Raw genomic sequence first — 18,623 nt, 5'->3', positions numbered from 1 at the left:
TCATTTCACAGCTCAGGCTTGAAGGCTCAAAGTGGAAACGACATAAACTTTCATCTTGTAACAAAAAATTATTAATTACCAAAATGTTGTTCAGAGTAGTAAAGTAAATAAATTCTAAAATATCTAAATATCAATTTATAAAAACTAATACATCAACCCAAGTGTTATTGTTCAAATGACTCCAAACTCAATTAATTCAAATGGGAAATAAATTTTGACATCTAAATAATGTCCAAAATAGAGAGTTTTAACAAAAGTTCTAACAAGCCAATTTCTCCCCCTAACCGTCACTTTTCATCCGAATTGAGGATACCTAGAAAATTATCAACAAAGGAGGATGAGTTCAAAGCCCAATAAAGAACATTAACATAGTTTCATAGATCAAATATTTTCAATTATACTTACAAACAAGAGATATAATATATACTCTATTTATAAAACTTTTGAGTTAAACATGCTAATACATGTAAACTATTCAACCAAATATTTTCATATATATCAAAATCATTTCATATACATTTCAAATCAAATATATTTCAATTGTTTTCCCTTTGATTATCAAATAAAAAATAGTGTCTAGTTAAGTGGGACTTTACAAATGGGTGACTAGCTTCAAATGTTCCTTTTAAGGTGGACGAAACAAAATACTACTAGTACTAGTAATCTCTAACCAAACCCCTAGAGTTTTGGGTTCAAATCAATTACATTCCCCACCATGAAAATGTAAAGGACAACTATTATAATCCGTTGATAAGGGCTAAAAAGTCAATTATTATATCCCGTTGATGACAAATGTAAGTTAACTTTGCCTAAAGTTGAACAAGTTTTTAAATAAATATGATAACTTTTCTTTTTATAACTAATCTTCAACCCTAATCTTTACTATTATGTAGAATAAAATCAAATCAAAATGTTTGAATACTTCTCTTTGCATCAATTTTAACTTTAATTAAATATTGTGATAATATAATAGAATCAACTGAATTTATTTTTTAAAAAATAATTAAAATTATTTTGGAGTAATAGAGCATTTTTCATTAACATTAAGGGGTTATCATGCAACCAACTATATTAAACAAAAAAAAGTACAAAGACAAAAAAAAAAAAAAAAAATTCACAAAATAAAACGAAAAGAGAACAAACCTTCATTTGTTCCACAGGTCATCATCTTTCTATACATGTTCAAGTTTGGCAATCAAAAATTGGCGAAGCTAACTATTGGTAGTTTTCAACTCCGAAGCTATTTTGAGGTCGAAAAACTCCTCTTTTCCACTAGTTTCATTCTAGTTAACGCACCATGGTTTGATCCATTTTATTAAGGTTTTTTTTAAGATTGACTTTTGGACGCTTGTTTGGGGTTGATGGGTTGCGTCGAAATGAGAAGATAGTAGATTTTATATATATATATATATATATATATATATATATATATATATATATATATATATATATATATATATATATATATATATATATATATATATATATATATTTAAATTTTTTTATGACTTGTTTAGGGTTGTGAAAGGTTGATGGATTATGATTGTGAACGAAATAGAAAGAAAATGGGTTTTTGGAGTTGGGGTTTGCTTGGAGAAAGAAGATGAATTTAGGGTAAATCTCAAAAAAAAAAATTTAGATATATTTTTTAAATCCAATCCATGTGGATTGTCTATGTTGGATGGTGACATGTACACGAGCCATGTCATCAACTTAAGTGGATAGCCAACTTGGAGCTTGCTCATGTGACTTTTCCAAGTTAGTGATCCAATTGGAAGTGTTGAGAGTATTTTTTGGAAGCCTCACAATATCACTATTATAGTGCATGGAAAGCCAAAATTTTTCCCCAAATGACAATGAATTTGAAAAGTAAAAAGTAAAATTCCTAAAAAGGAAAAATTTTCCATTGTGATGTGTGGTTGCATAAATTCCCAAAAATTTAAATGGAAAATGAGTGAATTAAACATTTTCTTAGTATTATACATAAGTATAATAAAATAAAATATTTCAGAATAGGTTGGAAATCCAAGTAAGTTGGATTATTTGAGAAAATGAGTAAGTCTAAAAAATTTGATGAGGATAGCAAATGAAACTATTTTTTTATTGAAATAAAAATTTTCAATCAATAATCAATCAATAAAATATTAAATTAATGTAAGAGTCTTAATTAAACCAAGGCCGTGTTTCTAGAATTTGGAATCCCAATTTTATTATGAGTTTACATTTTATTAGAATTAGGTTTTTGTAATTGTTCTTATGTATATTAAAAACTAATAGAAAGTGTGGTGTGGTGAATTTTATATGATTATGTATTATCTCATCCATTGTTTTTTTTTTTATCTCTTTTTCTTTTTCTTTTGTGGAGAAATTGTTTTTGTGTTGGAAATATTATTTTTGGTTGTTCATATTTGATATTAAAACCTATCAATTAAAGATGAAAACAACCAATAATTTAAGTCAACCCCAATTTTCAAAGTTTGATGGAAAGAATAATTTTGAATTTTGAGGATCCAAATGCAATTATTGTTTGCATATCAAAATATTTGAGGAATATCAAATCAAGGATTTGTGGTACTACCAGATCAAGCACAACTCACATATGTGCAAAATGACAATTTGGAGAATTAAAAAAATGTACATGTTCACATTTATATCTATTAGTTAATCAAACCACCTATTTTTTAGAAGATTGCAAATACAACTACAACAAAACATGCATGAGACATAATCACCAATTTTTTAGAAGACTGCAAATGCAACCATAACAGAAAGTGCATGAGACATTCTTATGAACACCTATTAAAGGGTTGAGAACGAGAACAAGGTTTGATTAAAGACTTTGAAAAGACAATTTGAATTTCTTCTAATGGAGAAAAAACAAAAAAAAAGAGTCTCCAACCATTTTTTCATGGATATTAGCTTCCATTAATAAGATGAAATCTAATGGCACAAACGTTTCAAATATCAAAGTTATAGAGGAAAATTTTCGAACTTTAATGTGATTTGAGTACAAGGTAACAATAGTTGAAGAATAAAAAAATCCTAGTGTCATGATACTAAATAAATTGATGGGTTCCTTGCAAGCCCATGAATAATGCTTAGATGATAGGTCTTAGATTGAGGTGAAAAAAGCACTACAAAGCCAAGTAAGTCTTAAAAGGGAAAAAGTGGACTCTAAAGATAATTTTGAATTAAGTAAGAAATATCAAAATTAGCAAAACAGTGGACAAGGGAATTCCGAATTAGTCTAAGAAGAAGAAAGAGGTAATACTGTAACTCAAAGAAATAAAAAATCTCATATCCAATATTATAATTGTAAAAAATATAGTCATTACAAGTTAGAATGTAGGGCTAGGAGGCAAAGTGAGAAAATTGTTCAGGCTAATACTATAGAAGGTAAAAGTGAAAATATGGAAACCTTGTAATTAGCCGCTTGTAATATATAAAAAGATGACGACAAAAGTACATGGTTTTTAGATACAAACTAGAGTAATCATATGTGTGGTAGGATAGAGATGGTTTTTGAGTTGGATGAAACTTTTAATTCAAAGGTAAAATTTAGGAATGACACAACAATACCAATTAAGGATAAACGTAAGTTTTCCATTAAATTGGAGGATGGATCCCAAAATTTATCTCTAATGTGTTATATGTTCCAAGTCTTCATCAAAATTTGCTAAGCGTGGGGCAACTTTCAGAAAAATGGTATGGTATATGAATCTATAAAGGCGTCTATTGCTCAAAATTCTAGATTGCTTCATTTCTTGGCCCTAGATCACATAAGGTGCATGCATCTAGCCTAGGCTTCTCTAGATCTAAAGTAGTGGAAAATTATGGTTATAAAAACCATAAAAATACTGTATCTAAAGAGAAAAAACTCAAACATGTGATCTAAATGTTCCCATATCAAATCCTATTCGATGAAACCGTCATGATCATTATAGAACTCGTCTACCCAATGATCTTCCACTCGATTTCTCCCTTCATGGATGCTAGGTACGAGAGAAAGGTGAACTTCTCTCTCTCTCTTTAAAGGTGGCTAGGGTTCCTCTCTCTATAATTTTAGAAAATTGAACTATTAGATTGAGACTCTAACCCCTAAAGGGGTTTATCTAGGCTACTTTGTGAACTTAAGTGACTTGAGCACAAATTGGGTTTGGGTCACCTAATCTAACCCACGTAGGATCTAATTAATTAATTAGCCCTAATGAACTCTACTTAATTAATTAGCCCAATCCAAAAATACCATTTATAAGATCTAGTGCAACTTCACATTCTTACTAAAATGCCCTTATGCACATTTATGAATTATATACCTAAAATAACCTTAAAGTGTGTGCCACCATGAACTAGGAGCTCGAGTGGGGACTATTGGAACCCATAGGAAAATACTGGTTCCCTCATAATCCAATTTTAAAGTTGACTCAACACTCTATTAAAGAGAGTCAACTGCACTCTAGTATCATATGAAATTACAACGAGACAAAATTCATGATCGTAACCTATTATCCATTACATGCAAACTCCCCATGAATTGATGTTCATAATCTAACAGAGTAGTGCTATCAACCTATCAAGATTACCTCTCCAGTCCTTGAATTACGAATCCCCCTATTATGTGATCAATTGACATACTCTAACTCTAAGGAGTATGTGTTAAATTTGACTTAAGGAATTACTATAACCCTGGATTTCATGATTATATGTCCTTTGGATCACCCAAGGGGATATAATGTCTCAATCACATGAGATATCATGGTGCCTCTATTGAGAATAACTGTTGTCACCAACTTCCATCAATAGTGACCTAATTTGTAGGGAATATATGACCACTTTAGGGTCTCACTCATAGGTTAAAGCATTTTATTAATTTCAACACAAACTCAATATTATCTCAAGGTTGAGAGTCCATACAACATAGTAGTTTGGTGAATCATAACTATCTGATGGTCTTATGTCATGATTCATCATAAGTCTTGTCCAATGTGTAACCATACACACTCATGCACTTTCCATGGAAACCTCATCTCAACGACCAAGACAAATCATCTCTCCAAGTAGGAGGTAGTCTAGAAAATGAGGAAAAAAATATTGAGTTCTAAGTCTTAATTTATTTATAAATGTTGAATATAGAAATGAAATTATATAACATTGTTATTAAGGGGATTAATTGTCTTTTCAACTCACAATGAGTGAACTTCAAATTATTGTAACATTGGAAAGACTCGAATTAAAGCTCAATCATCTTTAATGCTCATGAAAGAGGGATACTCTATTTTAATTATTCTAAAAATAGCTTAAGATCTTTAAGATTTTGTTTTTTTCTTTCAAAAAAAAAAAAAAAAAAAGATATTAGGACACCAAATTATTTTGATAAAATATTATGCCTAATGATGAATATAAGCATATAAGTTTTGTCGCTGAAGCAGTTTTGGGGCATATAAAAAACTTTCTTCTACATATTTGTACCAAAATTTAAATTGAAAATGAGATAAAATTTCAAAATAGTAATAAAAATGATAAAAATAGATTTATGTATTTTTCTCACAAAATGAAAAAAAAAAAATGATCTAATTATAATGTGATATTTTTCTTTAAAAAAATTAAAAAAACATAAATAAAATAAATATTATTATATAAGATAATATATATTATAAAATTATTAGAATCTTAAATGAGGTTTGGGTTGTTAGAATCCAACTTGAATTAAGTTTAGATTAAAAAATTTAATTGAAGTCAAATCTAAATGTTAAAAATGATTGTCCAAACTCTTTCAAAAATCGAGTTGAATTGAACCAACTTTCTGCAAAAATAATACTAAAGGGCTTAGTAATCAAATTCCCTAAATTACAGTTATTTTTGTTAAGTAACTCTCTAGTGTTAAATTATTCAGATGTCAAGTAATTTTGCGTTATGAATTTCGTTATCACCAACTTGACTATTAAAGAAACAAATAAATGAATGATTTTAATGGATCCCTAAAAATATGTCATTTTTCAAGATAGTTATATCACTTTTCTTTTTTCTTTTTTATTTTTTATAACAATAATGATAAGGTGGTGTATTAATACTTACAAGAAAATTGTACATATGGGCATGTCTATGGCACATACCTTCAAAATTTGAATTATAAATATTTGAAATTTAATCTCAACCTGAAGGCAACGGTGCCTCATGTGGACTCTAAAATGATGAACATTGACATTTATGTTATATATGCATTTATTAAAATAAATAAATAACATAACATCAGTTAGAGGGTACGCATTGATATCATAAAATAAATTTTAAATTAATTTTATCAAACAACCTTATTATTTAATATCTTAAGTGAAAAATAAATAATAAATTTTAAATTTAAAAATTATACGAGTAATTTAACTTAAAGTCAACTTAAATAATCAAATAATAAATATTAAGTTTTATTAAACACCTATTTTCTTTTAAATAATACTATAAAAACAATGAAGTCAATACCATCCTAGCTTAAAAAATGAATTTACTAAAGCATATGAATGAGGATGCAACTTGAATGGGTTGATCTAACCAAACTCAAACTCAATTTGACCTTTGGACAATCATTTTTAACATTGAAGGGAGTTTACATTAAGTTTTTTCTATCTATATTAGTTTCAGTTAGACTTAGGTTAAAATTTAGGCAATCTAAGTCTTAACTTAAATTTAATTTAATATTTTTATAATATTTATAATTTATATTATTATTATAATAATATTCACATTGTTTGTTTTCTAAAAAACTATCCCATTATAATTATACCATATACGATTTTATTTGGATTAGGTTCAGAGTAATTTTTTTTTAATTTAAGTTGGGCTTGGGTTTGTAATCAATCCAATTCAACCGGCCCAGTCATAACTCTAATTGCAAAGTGGAGTAGAACTTCATACAAAGATGAAAAAGGGTTCAATACTTGAATCAAATGCCATAGATATTTTTGTAATAAACTTTAATCTGATGAGATATTTTCAAAAAAAAAAGAAAGAAAAAGCTTTATTAAAAACAATAGCTACGCCAAACGGGGACCAAAACGAGACAAGCCCACAACCCAGAATGTAGTTTGGGCCTTAAAAGAGGCTTATTATAGTCCAAAAGAAGTGGAAAAAGGTAGGTGAGGCCCATTTGGTAGTTGCCCCTTAGGAAAGGGCATGTCTCATTGTAACTTTGCAAGTGTGACAGTGAAGTCGTGAGAGTGAAAGATTTTGTACCGCCAGGCAATCTACGAGTCATGACAAGGCATTCTCTCGCTGCTCAAACGTCTCATCTTGTCACACATGCCTTTCTTTTATTTTAAATCTTCATTTCCGGTCAAAGGCTAAATAAGAATCATCCGTTTCCGTCTTTTATTCCCATATTTGAATAAATGTCATAAAAGTAGGAATAAAATAAAAAATTATTACAAGTAGACAGTATTATGGTTCATTTATCTCATACGAAAATATAAAATAATCTAAAATTACTATTTTACCCTCAAAATTTTCATTCATATGCCTCTTCATCCCATAACGAGACTATTTTTTTAGTCTTATTATTTAATAACAAAAAAAAACTCTCAAAATTTATTTTTTTAAATGAAAATAAAAAATTATTTTAAACTATCTATAAGGGTATTATTGTCAATTCTTTTTTTTTTTCATTCAAATTCTTATTATTACCAAACATCAGAATGAAAACAAATTAATAATCATTCTGATCTTGAATTTGTAGGTTCATCCAAACACTAGATATAGAATTACCAAATTCATTTTCATTCACCAAAAAATAAGAATGAAAACTAAATTTTCATTTTCATTTTCTATTTCCATATATTAAACACCTCTAAAAGTATCGTTTAAATTTTAAATTAATAGAACAAAAGCTAATTTTTTTTTTATTTTTTACATTAAAATAAATATTTAAAAATAAAACTTAGAATAAAAATTATGGTAAAACATTTAAAATTTATTAAAATTCATTCCTTTGTTTTTTTTTAATCTATATATGATGATTTGACATTATATATATCTTTAATTTTATTGGAAAAAAAAAGGTAAAATATTGATGGATGGGCAAAAAGGGAAAGATGGAGGGGGACATGGCAGCTAAAGGCTTGGAATAATTAAAGAAGTTCATTTAAGGCAAAGGTTGATATTCACGTTTATGGCAGGCCTCCTTCAATTGACCTTTGCCAGACTTGCATAATCCATCACTACGACCATACTAAGTGGCTGTCCACGTGAACTCCCTCTTGTCTCCTACCTTCACTGCTTCTCTCTCCCCCAACTTTAATTTTCACTTTCTATATCCATCCCCACATTTAATTTCTTTGCTTCCTCCATTTATTGCCACCTTACATATAATTTCACATATACTGACAAAACTATAAACTAATTTCTCCACTCCTTCACATTGATTATCACTATCACTTTTCCTGACAAGAGAAATGAAATGCTTTTCCAAAACCCAAATGAAATGTGGGTTAGTTGTTAATGGGGGTTATTAGAAACTGAATACCTCCCTCTCTTCCGTCCCCATCCCCATGCCTAGGAGGTCTCTCCAAGTGACTGTGGGAGTCTCACGCCAAAACATGTGAAGAAGCTTGAAAAGAAGGGCATGGATCATGTGAAGAGCATCAGGTGTACTTGGTTGGTGCATTTAAAGCCACCCCTTTTGGTCTCCAATATATTAGTACCTCGTCCTTCACCATATTCCTCCACCATCTCTTCTCTCTCATTTCATTGCCTACCTTGCTTCTGCTTCCTCTTTCTAATGAAATATCTCTCCAGCTTACTCTATTTTGTGTAGTTGCTACCACCTCAAGACTAAAAGGCAGAACAAGTATGAAGAGCTCCTCCTCACTTGTACCCCACACCTCTTTCCTCCTTGTCACCCTCTTCCTGCTATTAACCCTTGGGAAAGGCCTCCGCTTCACCCACCACCATTGTATGTGTTCTCATCTCTTCTAGCCCTTCATTGAATTCATATATTTTATCATTACACAACTGACATGAACCTGCTGTATTTTTTCTCTTCAAATTAAAATGACCATTGCTTTCTGGATTATCATTTTGTTGTCTTTATGTTTTTCCAGATACTTCATCCAGCTTCCATGGAAAAGGCACCCACAATGGACATCAAAGTCATGTGAACCCTCAGGTTTGTCGCTTAATTTAAAAAAAGGAGAAAAAAATTGAAGGCATATCAATTGAAACAAATCTGATGAGCTGAATGTGGGTAATATTGCAGGAAGGAGAAAAGGAAGAAGGAGACATGAGGGTGTATCCAACGGGGTCAAGCTTACCAGACTGTTCGCACGCTTGCGGGCCGTGCTTTCCATGCAAGAGGGTGATGGTGAGCTTCAAGTGCTCAGTTGCAGAGTCCTGCCCAATTGTTTACAGGTGCACGTGTAAAGGGAAATATTACCACGTACCCTCCAATTAATACAATGCGCTTCTGTAAAAATGCATGGAATTGACGGCCATCAGCCACAAATTCAGAGAGAAAATTTCAAGATTAATGCAGCAGAAAGCTTGTAAATAGTGGAATTGAGTTTCCTTTTTTTTTTTTGGTTAGTTTAGTTTGTTAGTTAATGTGGGGGGTAGTTAGGAATGCAGTGTGTTTGTTTTTGGTTTGAATGGATGGAGAGGAATGAGGTAGTCGTAGGAATGGTACTATTGTTTTTAATTTAAAAGGTTGCGGCTTTGGTAGTTTTGTTTTGGTTGTAGTACGATGAATGAAATGTTATTCTGAAATTCCACTTTATTAATTTAGTACTACCGTCTTCAATGAGAATATTTGGATATTCAATTTAGTTTCAAAGGAAAATTTTTATGGCCGTATGATAACCCTGTCTTTAATGCCATATAAATTAATTACAAATATATATATTTAATATAAGGAAAAATGGGTTTTGATTCACTAATTTCAAAAAATATAAAAAAAGTAAAGTTCAACTTTTATAAATTAATTTTAGATTCATTCATTTAAAAATATTTTAAAATATATGTACTTTTTTTATAAATAGATAATTATTTCCTCAAATACCATTTTACTTAATAATAATATTTAATAATTTATCATGTTAATTTGATAAAAGTATGTTACAAATAAATATATTATAATTTTTTTAATTATATAATATGAGATATAAATCATTTTGAAAATTTTTTCTAGTATCCTCGAGTGATAAATAAAATTTTTCTAATTCCCTAATTAATAATGGTTTTATGTCATGTATTATATAAATCTACTTTCTTTCTTTTTTTTTTTTTTAACAAAATTGAATAAAAATTTTGTTAGTTGACATCAACAATAAAATAAGAAATTTTACAAATTTAAAATATAATTAAAACTAAATTGTTTAAAAATTAAATACAATTAAAACCAAAAAACTTAAAAATTTAAAAATAAAATAAAATGTTGACTCCCATTTTATTTTTAATTGTTTCTTGAATCTATATTTTCTACTAGTGTCATTTAACGAAGTAAAAGTTAATATATATATATATATATATATCAATTCTCATAGTATAAAAAATTATCGATTGGTATTATTAACGTGGTAAGTAAAAAGTCATTTTAGGAAATAATTATCTGACTTGTTAAAAAGTGCATGTGTTTTAAAATATTTTTAAATAAATGAAGATAAAATTGATTTATAAAAGTTTGGCTTCCTTTTTCTATATATATATATATATATATATATATTTATTTAATGAGTCAAAACTCACTTTTCCCTTTAATTTATTTGATGTAAATATAAGAATAAAAAAAATTATTACTTTATTATTTAATTTTTTAAAATATTCTTTTAACAATTTATAGTTATTTAAAGCTAATGATAATGAGAATTGAATCAAAAGTTATTTAAATGAAAATAAAATCTCACTTATAATTGGGATTTCAATTTATCCTAACTAGGAGATATTTTGATTCCTTAGTGCAACTTATTTTTAAAAATATTCTTAAAAAATTAAAAAACTAAAGATTTTTTTAGATAAGTTGTGTTTAAAAATAATTTTTTATTTTGATTTTATAAAAAAAATACAAATTGTAAATTCAATTTATATAATGTCAATTAAATTTTAATTCAAGTCTTATTAAAAATAAAAATTATTTTTAATTACAAATAAATTAAAAATAAATAGTTTTAAATATAATATGAATATTAATAATATAATATAATTTTTATTTTATTTTTTTATAAATATTATAAAAATATAGATGTTAACATTAATTGATTTATTTTGTTAAAAATAAAGAATAATTGTTCAAAATTTATAATTGCTAATACTATTCTATTTTAAATGAATATAAAAAAATAAAATTTAATTTTTAAGGTCTAAATGAGTCAAAATTTTCATTTTATATATAAATTTATTACTCAATTATGAAGACGAGATTCTAAATTATTTTATTTAATCTATAATTAATTAACCAATTTTTTTTAAATTTCAAATTATTCTTAGAATTTACAAAATTTATTAAAGAATTTAAAGCATTAATTATGTCTATTATTGACAATTTATTTCTTTATTATTATTATTATTATTATCATTTTTACTTAATGTTGAAATGAAAACAAATTATGATTTCAACCTTACATTCCTATATGCATGCAAACACAAAAATTAGAATTCTCAAATTAATTTCTATTGAAGAGAGAAAAGAAATGAAAACAAAATATTCATTATCATTCCTCACTCTCACATACCAAACACATCCTAAAAGTTTTCTCAATCGTAAATAATGAAGTACAAGTCTAAACTAATACACACAACCATAATATAAACTTTATAGAATATAGAATAAACTTTATAAAATAATTATATCAATTAACTATATTATTATTTATCATATCTTACTAAGTTTAAATATTAAACTTTATAATAATATTAATTTCATACTTAATGCATCCACAACCTTAAATTTTCAATGTCAAACACCAAAAATATAATTAAAGGTTACTATATTTAAAAAAAAATGAATTATTTTTTATTTAAATTATTGATTTTTTAATGTTTAGAAAATAATTTTAAAAACTATTTTGAAAATTATGAGACTCGCAAAGCTAATAAATTTTTTAAAAAACTTAGGGGAATTATTGAGATTCATTGAGTATACCTCTTACTACCAACACTAGGAAATATGATAACTAGATGACATTGTTATTAATATTGTGAGATGGCATTATTGTAAATAAACTCGTCATGTAACGCTAATTACCCTTTAAGGTGAATGGGGTGAGGTCAAATTGTACAAACTTTTAACCAAATGAGTGTAAAAGACTATAGCTAAAGATAATAAGCAATTAAAATAGCAATAGAGTAAATTGAGGGAAGGGATGAGAGTTGAAAATATAAGCTTTTTAGTGGTTCGACCCAAACCTGACCTGCATTCACTCTTCTCAAGGTCTTAGTAGGTTGAGGATTCCTCGAGCTTCAAAGCTTTGACCAAACTTTAATCCTTTACACTTAGATTCTTGATTACCATAGACCTTACACTTTTTTTCCAGAGATTCCTCACTCTTGAATTCACTCACAAGGTAGTATTTGAAGAAGATTTATCTCATAAAAATAGCCACAAGTTTAAGTTCATAAAGATATAAAATGAAATTAGGATTAAAGGTGGTGCATTAAATAACTGCAATTTTTAGTTCAAATGAACTTAACAAAATGTTGAAAGCCTTTAGATTGATGAACAATAAGATTTCTTATTTTTGGCATGAATAATAGCTCAAGATGAGGCAATAGCTCTCAATATGAGGTCTCAAAAATGAGAAGAAGGGTCACACTAAACATTAGGCATAGTTTACCTTGATCGATTGACTTTAGCAATAGACATGTTACATGTTGGATGTAAAAGCACAATAGATGGTTGCTAAGAGAGACAAACTCAATCAATTCATTGGTTAAAGATGTTAAACTTCTAGGTCAACCATTGGCCAATGTCAAGGAATCCATAATTTTGGAATTAGGCCACCTCAATCAATCAATCAATCAATCAATCAATCAACTAATAACCATTATTGTTCTCTAAATTTAAGGGAAAGAAACAAGTTTTGAGCTCAACACATTTGAAAAACCTTTTTGAAATGTTTTTTTACCAAGTTAAGCTTTGGTTTTTCTTGAAAGTAATTTTCATCTAATTTATAGATGAATGAAGGTTATTAAGATCATTTTGGATGAGTTAGGTGCTTCAAAATATATTTGCAATGTAATAAACTCCTAATGCACCATCCAGCCTTACAAAATATGATCCTAAGGGTTTTTAACTCACTAAAGACCTTGAGATTCCATCTTGGTCCTTATTTGTCTAGAGGCTTGATTAAATTCTTTTAGAAAATCAAATTTTAGTTCTAATTGACTCATTAGCACCTTAACATCGTTTTGTTATCATCGAAATTACAATTAGGTGAAAAACTAGGCTAAAATTTCCTTTTTGAGAATAACAAAACTATGTCAACTAGGAGAAAAACTCTCCTAAAAATGCATAAAAATGGACAAATTAAGTGCATGATAAGACGACCAAGAATATACACATTTTAAAATCAAATGGAAATGTCATAAACATGGTAAGATGAGTTTCAACCATAACATAGTTGAACATATCCAAACATCCAAAAGTCAAAGCATAAAAAATATGGAAAATAAGAAACATAATTAAAACATAGTAGAAGTCAATAATATCCAAAATATAAAATAGATATGACTTAGATGCCCACAAAATATCTCCCACTTTAGCAACATAAAAAAAAAAAAAAACAAGGATCCATGAGACATCAGGGTTAGGGTGGGTAATAAGATGGGAATCGAGTGCAACGGAAGGTCATCATGTTATCATGCCAGGTCTATAAGCAAGCTAAGATGTCCTCTTAAGACTGATCAAGCTATAGTTGAAGACATGCAAACATGTTATCTTGGAACTAATCAAAGCAAGTCTCTAAGGAGGAGAAGTGATTATCACTAACCAAGTGCATCTCCTTTGTGAAAGAACCAATAGAACCTCTTTGGGCATAGAGAGTCTTTCAATGTTGTTGATCTACCATAGATGGAGGAGCATAAGGCTTAAGATAGGTCTTATCAACCAAAAAAAGCCCCCTCGAGTGGATGTGGCTTAAGGATGGTTTGTTTAGCTCTAAACTAGATATCTATCTCCATCGTCATCTTAGTCTCCATCCCCATCTTAGTCTTCATGCCCTTTGGTTCACTTCCCACCTTCACATAATGAATCTCTACCCCTTCTCTGGCATCTTCTTATTGTCGGCTTAAGCAACAGTCTTCTTTCCCTAAATACCATTAGGTTTCAACTCCAAGTGTATTATATGAAGGGTCTAGGTCTTTAACTCATGTTGAAAATTCACTTTGAAGTACCATAAAAAAAAATGTGATAATCATCTTAAATGGCATAATTGAATTGTTGCTCTCATAACAATTGTTCATATGCTAAAAAATAATATATCCTAAATTGATTCTTTGTCTAATCAAAATAGTATCAACTAGAATTCCCTTGAAAAAAGGAACAATAATCTCTTTGACTACCCTTAGGAATTAAAATATAGGTGACCATATGGTACAAAAGCCTACTCAAAATTGTTAAGGAGCTAGCTAGAGGACAAGTAGTAATAGTGTCAAATGGAAATCCACATAGCCTTTAAATGACCTCTCTAAGAATGAAACCTTTAACCTTAGGCCAATTTCTAAATTCAAATATATAAATTCCATCATTAAGAATTTCCAGTGTAGCATACAAATGGTAAACATCAAAGGCAATCTCTATAGCCTTTACAGATGTAAAAATGGATCCTCTTAGCTCATACCTCATATTAGAATAAAAACATCTAAAGCCTAGGGTACACCATTTTAGTCATGAATACTACAAAAAGCTATCACATCTCAATGAAAAGTCTATCAAACCCAAAGTAGTTAGCTCAACCAAGAAAATTTAATAATTCTACCAACAATTACCTTTAGGGTGGAAAAAACTCATAGAATCTCTTAATGTGCTTAATGGTGATGAAAAACTAAGGATCAAAGCTTAATGTTGTGTGTGGCTAGTAAATATAAGTGCCATGGATATGGAGATTTGGGTTTGGGATGGAGGTTAGGGCTTGGAAGGAGGTAAGGGGCAAGGAAATAAAGGGATTCGAAGAGGTTCTAAAAGTGAGAAGTGATGGGAATAGACTGATCTATTTTTGGAAAGAGAACCCATGAAGAAAAAAAAGAAAAATAAATAAATAAATAAAAGGTTTTTACTATTTAAATCTCTTGATCTCAATGTACAAGTCAGCCAGTGGAGTGGGCAATTGACCAATTGTCAACGCACTTTAGCCAGTCCTAGTTTTGGTTTGGTCACCCCCTTTGCCCCCTTCCCCCAATAAATAAATACAAATAAAAATAATTTATTTGCTTTCTGAATTTTCAGTTTTTGATGCTTAAGCCTCGTAACAATATTACTTTGGGTTCAAGAAAGAAACCTTTCAATGCATAACACCATGTGGTACAATGCTAAGATACATCATGCTATAAATGTGTATAAAAATTAAATTTAAGATCATACATGAGGATATGCAAAATCAATTTATATTCAATGCAAATTTTACATATAAACAAGGTCAATTTAAATTTTAATTATCTCTAATTCTCTTCTAATTTCAATAAATCTATCTTCAGTTAGGAGTTTTATGAAAATACCATCTAATTAATGTTTAGTGCTTACAAACTCTTAAGTGGTGTTTGTTAGAATAGAACCCTTGAAATCATGATATGATGTAACAAAGTAAGATTTTATTAATATATTCTTATTATGATTTATGTCCTCCTTGTATGTTAGGATAAAACCCTCTGTAGGGAATCCTGAATCTCTCCATTCCCCCAGGCTCAAGTTAGGTGAATGAAACCTTTTTTAGGCCTCTAGATACTAAGAAATGGAAGCAAAAACAACATTTTTAACCATCAAAATGATCTAAATTTGTGCATTAGAAACTTTACCTATGATTTGAATGTTCCTAAATCAATTCATTTCAATGAAGAGTACATTCACAGTAGTTGAAAGCCTCATAAACCCAAGATATTTTATTTGATGGCTCAATCTCGATCTTGGCACTTTAAAGATGGATTTTTGGAAGGGAGAAGGCTACGACTCTCTTCTCTCTAGAGATGGAAAATGACTAACTATAAACCTTAATCCTAAGGAGGTATTTATAGATTTACCCACTAGCACTACTATAAATATCGTTTTTTGCCACGAATTTTTTTTATCATAAACTAAATTTCGTGAAAAAGTCACTTTTAGCCACAAATTTCCTTTTCGTCTCAAAAAATATGGCAAGCATAATTCTTGTGGAATATATAACATTTTTCCATAAAATTACTCATGGTAAAATATTATCTATTACTATGAATTTACTTTTCGTTGTTAAAAATATGGCTAGAAAAACTTTCACAAAAGATATAACATTGTGCCCTGAACTCCACTTTTTACCTCAAAATTATTTGAGGCAAAATATCACTTTTAACCACAAATTTACATTTCGTCTTTAAAACTTTAGCAAGAATAATTGTCACATAATACGCGACATTTTGCTACAAAGTTTATTTTTTAGTACAAAATTATTTATAATAAAATAAATATATATATATATATATATATATATATATATATATATATATATATATATATATAAGAAAAACCTTAAAATTTCATTTTGTGTTCAATTTTTTTTTCAACAACATAATTTATGATAGAAAATTTCCTTTTATTTTAATTATATATGCACCAATTTTTATATAATAAATCTAAGGGTTTATTACACTTTAAACCCCCCCCCCCCCCCCCCAAACCGATAACGTGTTTTTCACATTGCCCTATTGAGTTTAAAATAAAGCAATATTGTACCCTTCATACTTTATAATTACATGCAATGTACATTTTTAAAGTGACACTATTACCTGTATTGGATGAAAGACTCATGTGCTCTCCACGTGACTTGTTTAAGTAAGGGCAAAAGGGTTATTTTCATTTTAAAATCCTAAAACCCCTCCAGCCCTCTTCTCCCTCGTCATTTGTTCTTTCACAGTTGCTGCTACTGAATCTCTAAATAAGAACCTTCTTTCTCTCCCATCCTTCGTTCCTTTGAAGCCCTAGAATATCAATCCCACAAAGTTGTTGTTGAATCCCTGAATAAGAGTCATCCTCCTTCTCCGTTGGTTCTTCCTTCTCATTCTCTACTCGCCTCAAGATCTCGAATCATGGCACTCAAGTGCCTTATTATTCTAAGTTTGATTTAGGGTTGGGTTTTATTTTTATTTATTTATTTATTGTGTTGGTGAATTGTTAGTGTTAGGTTTGAGTTTGGGGTTGAAGTTTGGGATTTTATTATAAATTTGAGATTTTATTTTTTTAAATTCTCCATTTTTCTTTTTGGCAATCCAATTCTTTGTTTTTGAGAAATCAAATAGTATTTTTAGTTGAATTAGTTTTATGTTATAAGGTTCTTAGTATTAGTTTTGAGTTAAGAAATTAGATTGAATTTATGAATTGGTGCTAGTTCATGGAATTCTTTGCGGTAGTTTTGACTTGGGGATTGAATTTGAGATTTTAATGGGAATTTGGGTTTTTTATTGTTGAAAAGCTCTTCTTTTTTCTCACTCTCATTTTCTTTTAGATCCCTTGATTTGGAAAATTAGGTTTTGGGTTAAACTTGGATTTGATTTTGTTGAATTTTTAGCGTTAGTTTTGAGATTTGGGTGTGAATTTTAACCTTTTCTGTTTTCTTATTTATTTTATTTTCAAGTTTGAAAGTTAGGCTAATTTTCTTGTTTCCCATATGTTTGGTTACTAAAAAATAGAAGGAAAAGATTAGACCCTTCAAGTCAACTGATGCAAATGTCTTAAGCTTGGTTTCAACCAAAAACATAAGAAAATAAACTTGGTTTCAAGAAAATGTGAAAAATGAGAACAAGGTGATATAAATTATAAGTTCAATCATTTGAAAGTTTCAATGTCTTTTTTTCTTCCCATCCTTTCTTGGCTACCAAACTGAGTTTTATCTTTTAGATTTTTTCTTTTTTTCTTTTTTTCCTTTCCAATGTGAAATTTTAAGTTTTTGATCAAATTTGAATGTGATTTTTTTAAAAATGAAAATGAAAATAGGGTTTTGGGAGTTTAAAATTAAAATGACCATTTTTCTCTCACTTAAATAGGTCACATGGAGAGCACATGCGTCTTTTGTCCAATACACATAATACCATCACTTCAAAAATGTACATTGCTCAATTTTAAACTCGAAAGGGCAATGTGAAAAACATGGTATAAGATGGGGGGTAAAGTGAAACCCTAAATCTAAAATTAAATCAAACTCTTAAATAATTAATATTTGCATATTTAATCATTTCTAATAGTTTTATACAAAATAATTATTAATTATAAAAAGAAATTTTTTTATTAAAGCATAGAAAAAGTTTGATGTTGATAAAAAGTGAAGAAAAAAAAAACAATTATTTGATTTTTTATGTCAGTTTAAAAATTATAATTTTGAAAATATAAATGAAATTTCTAAAAATTTAATAAAAATATATAAATTTTGAAGCCTACGTGTTATTTTAAAGTTTTCAGGGCAAAAAAT

At 28.5% G+C, this 18,623-nt stretch overlaps 1 protein-coding gene across 1 annotated transcript; it reads left to right on the top strand.

Annotated features, from left to right (window-relative positions):
* Nucleotides 1-8,726: 8,726 nt before the first annotated feature.
* Nucleotides 8,727-9,760, top strand: LOC117909855 (protein EPIDERMAL PATTERNING FACTOR 2-like). The gene is made up of 3 exons (XM_034823907.1): nucleotides 8,727-8,941; nucleotides 9,090-9,154; nucleotides 9,245-9,760. Exons 1-3 carry the CDS (start codon nucleotides 8,839-8,841, stop codon nucleotides 9,437-9,439), a joined length of 363 nt encoding a protein of 120 aa, XP_034679798.1. The 5' UTR covers nucleotides 8,727-8,838; the 3' UTR covers nucleotides 9,440-9,760.
* The last annotated feature ends 8,863 nt before the right edge of the window (nucleotides 9,761-18,623 follow it).

The sequence above is a fragment of the Vitis riparia genome, unplaced genomic scaffold (assembly GCF_004353265.1).
Source record: "Vitis riparia cultivar Riparia Gloire de Montpellier isolate 1030 unplaced genomic scaffold, EGFV_Vit.rip_1.0 scaffold437_pilon_pilon, whole genome shotgun sequence".
Lineage (NCBI taxonomy): Eukaryota > Viridiplantae > Streptophyta > Magnoliopsida > Vitales > Vitaceae > Vitis > Vitis riparia.
Note: the sequence above shows the minus strand (reverse complement) of the source record. Positions and strands in the feature narration are given on the sequence as shown.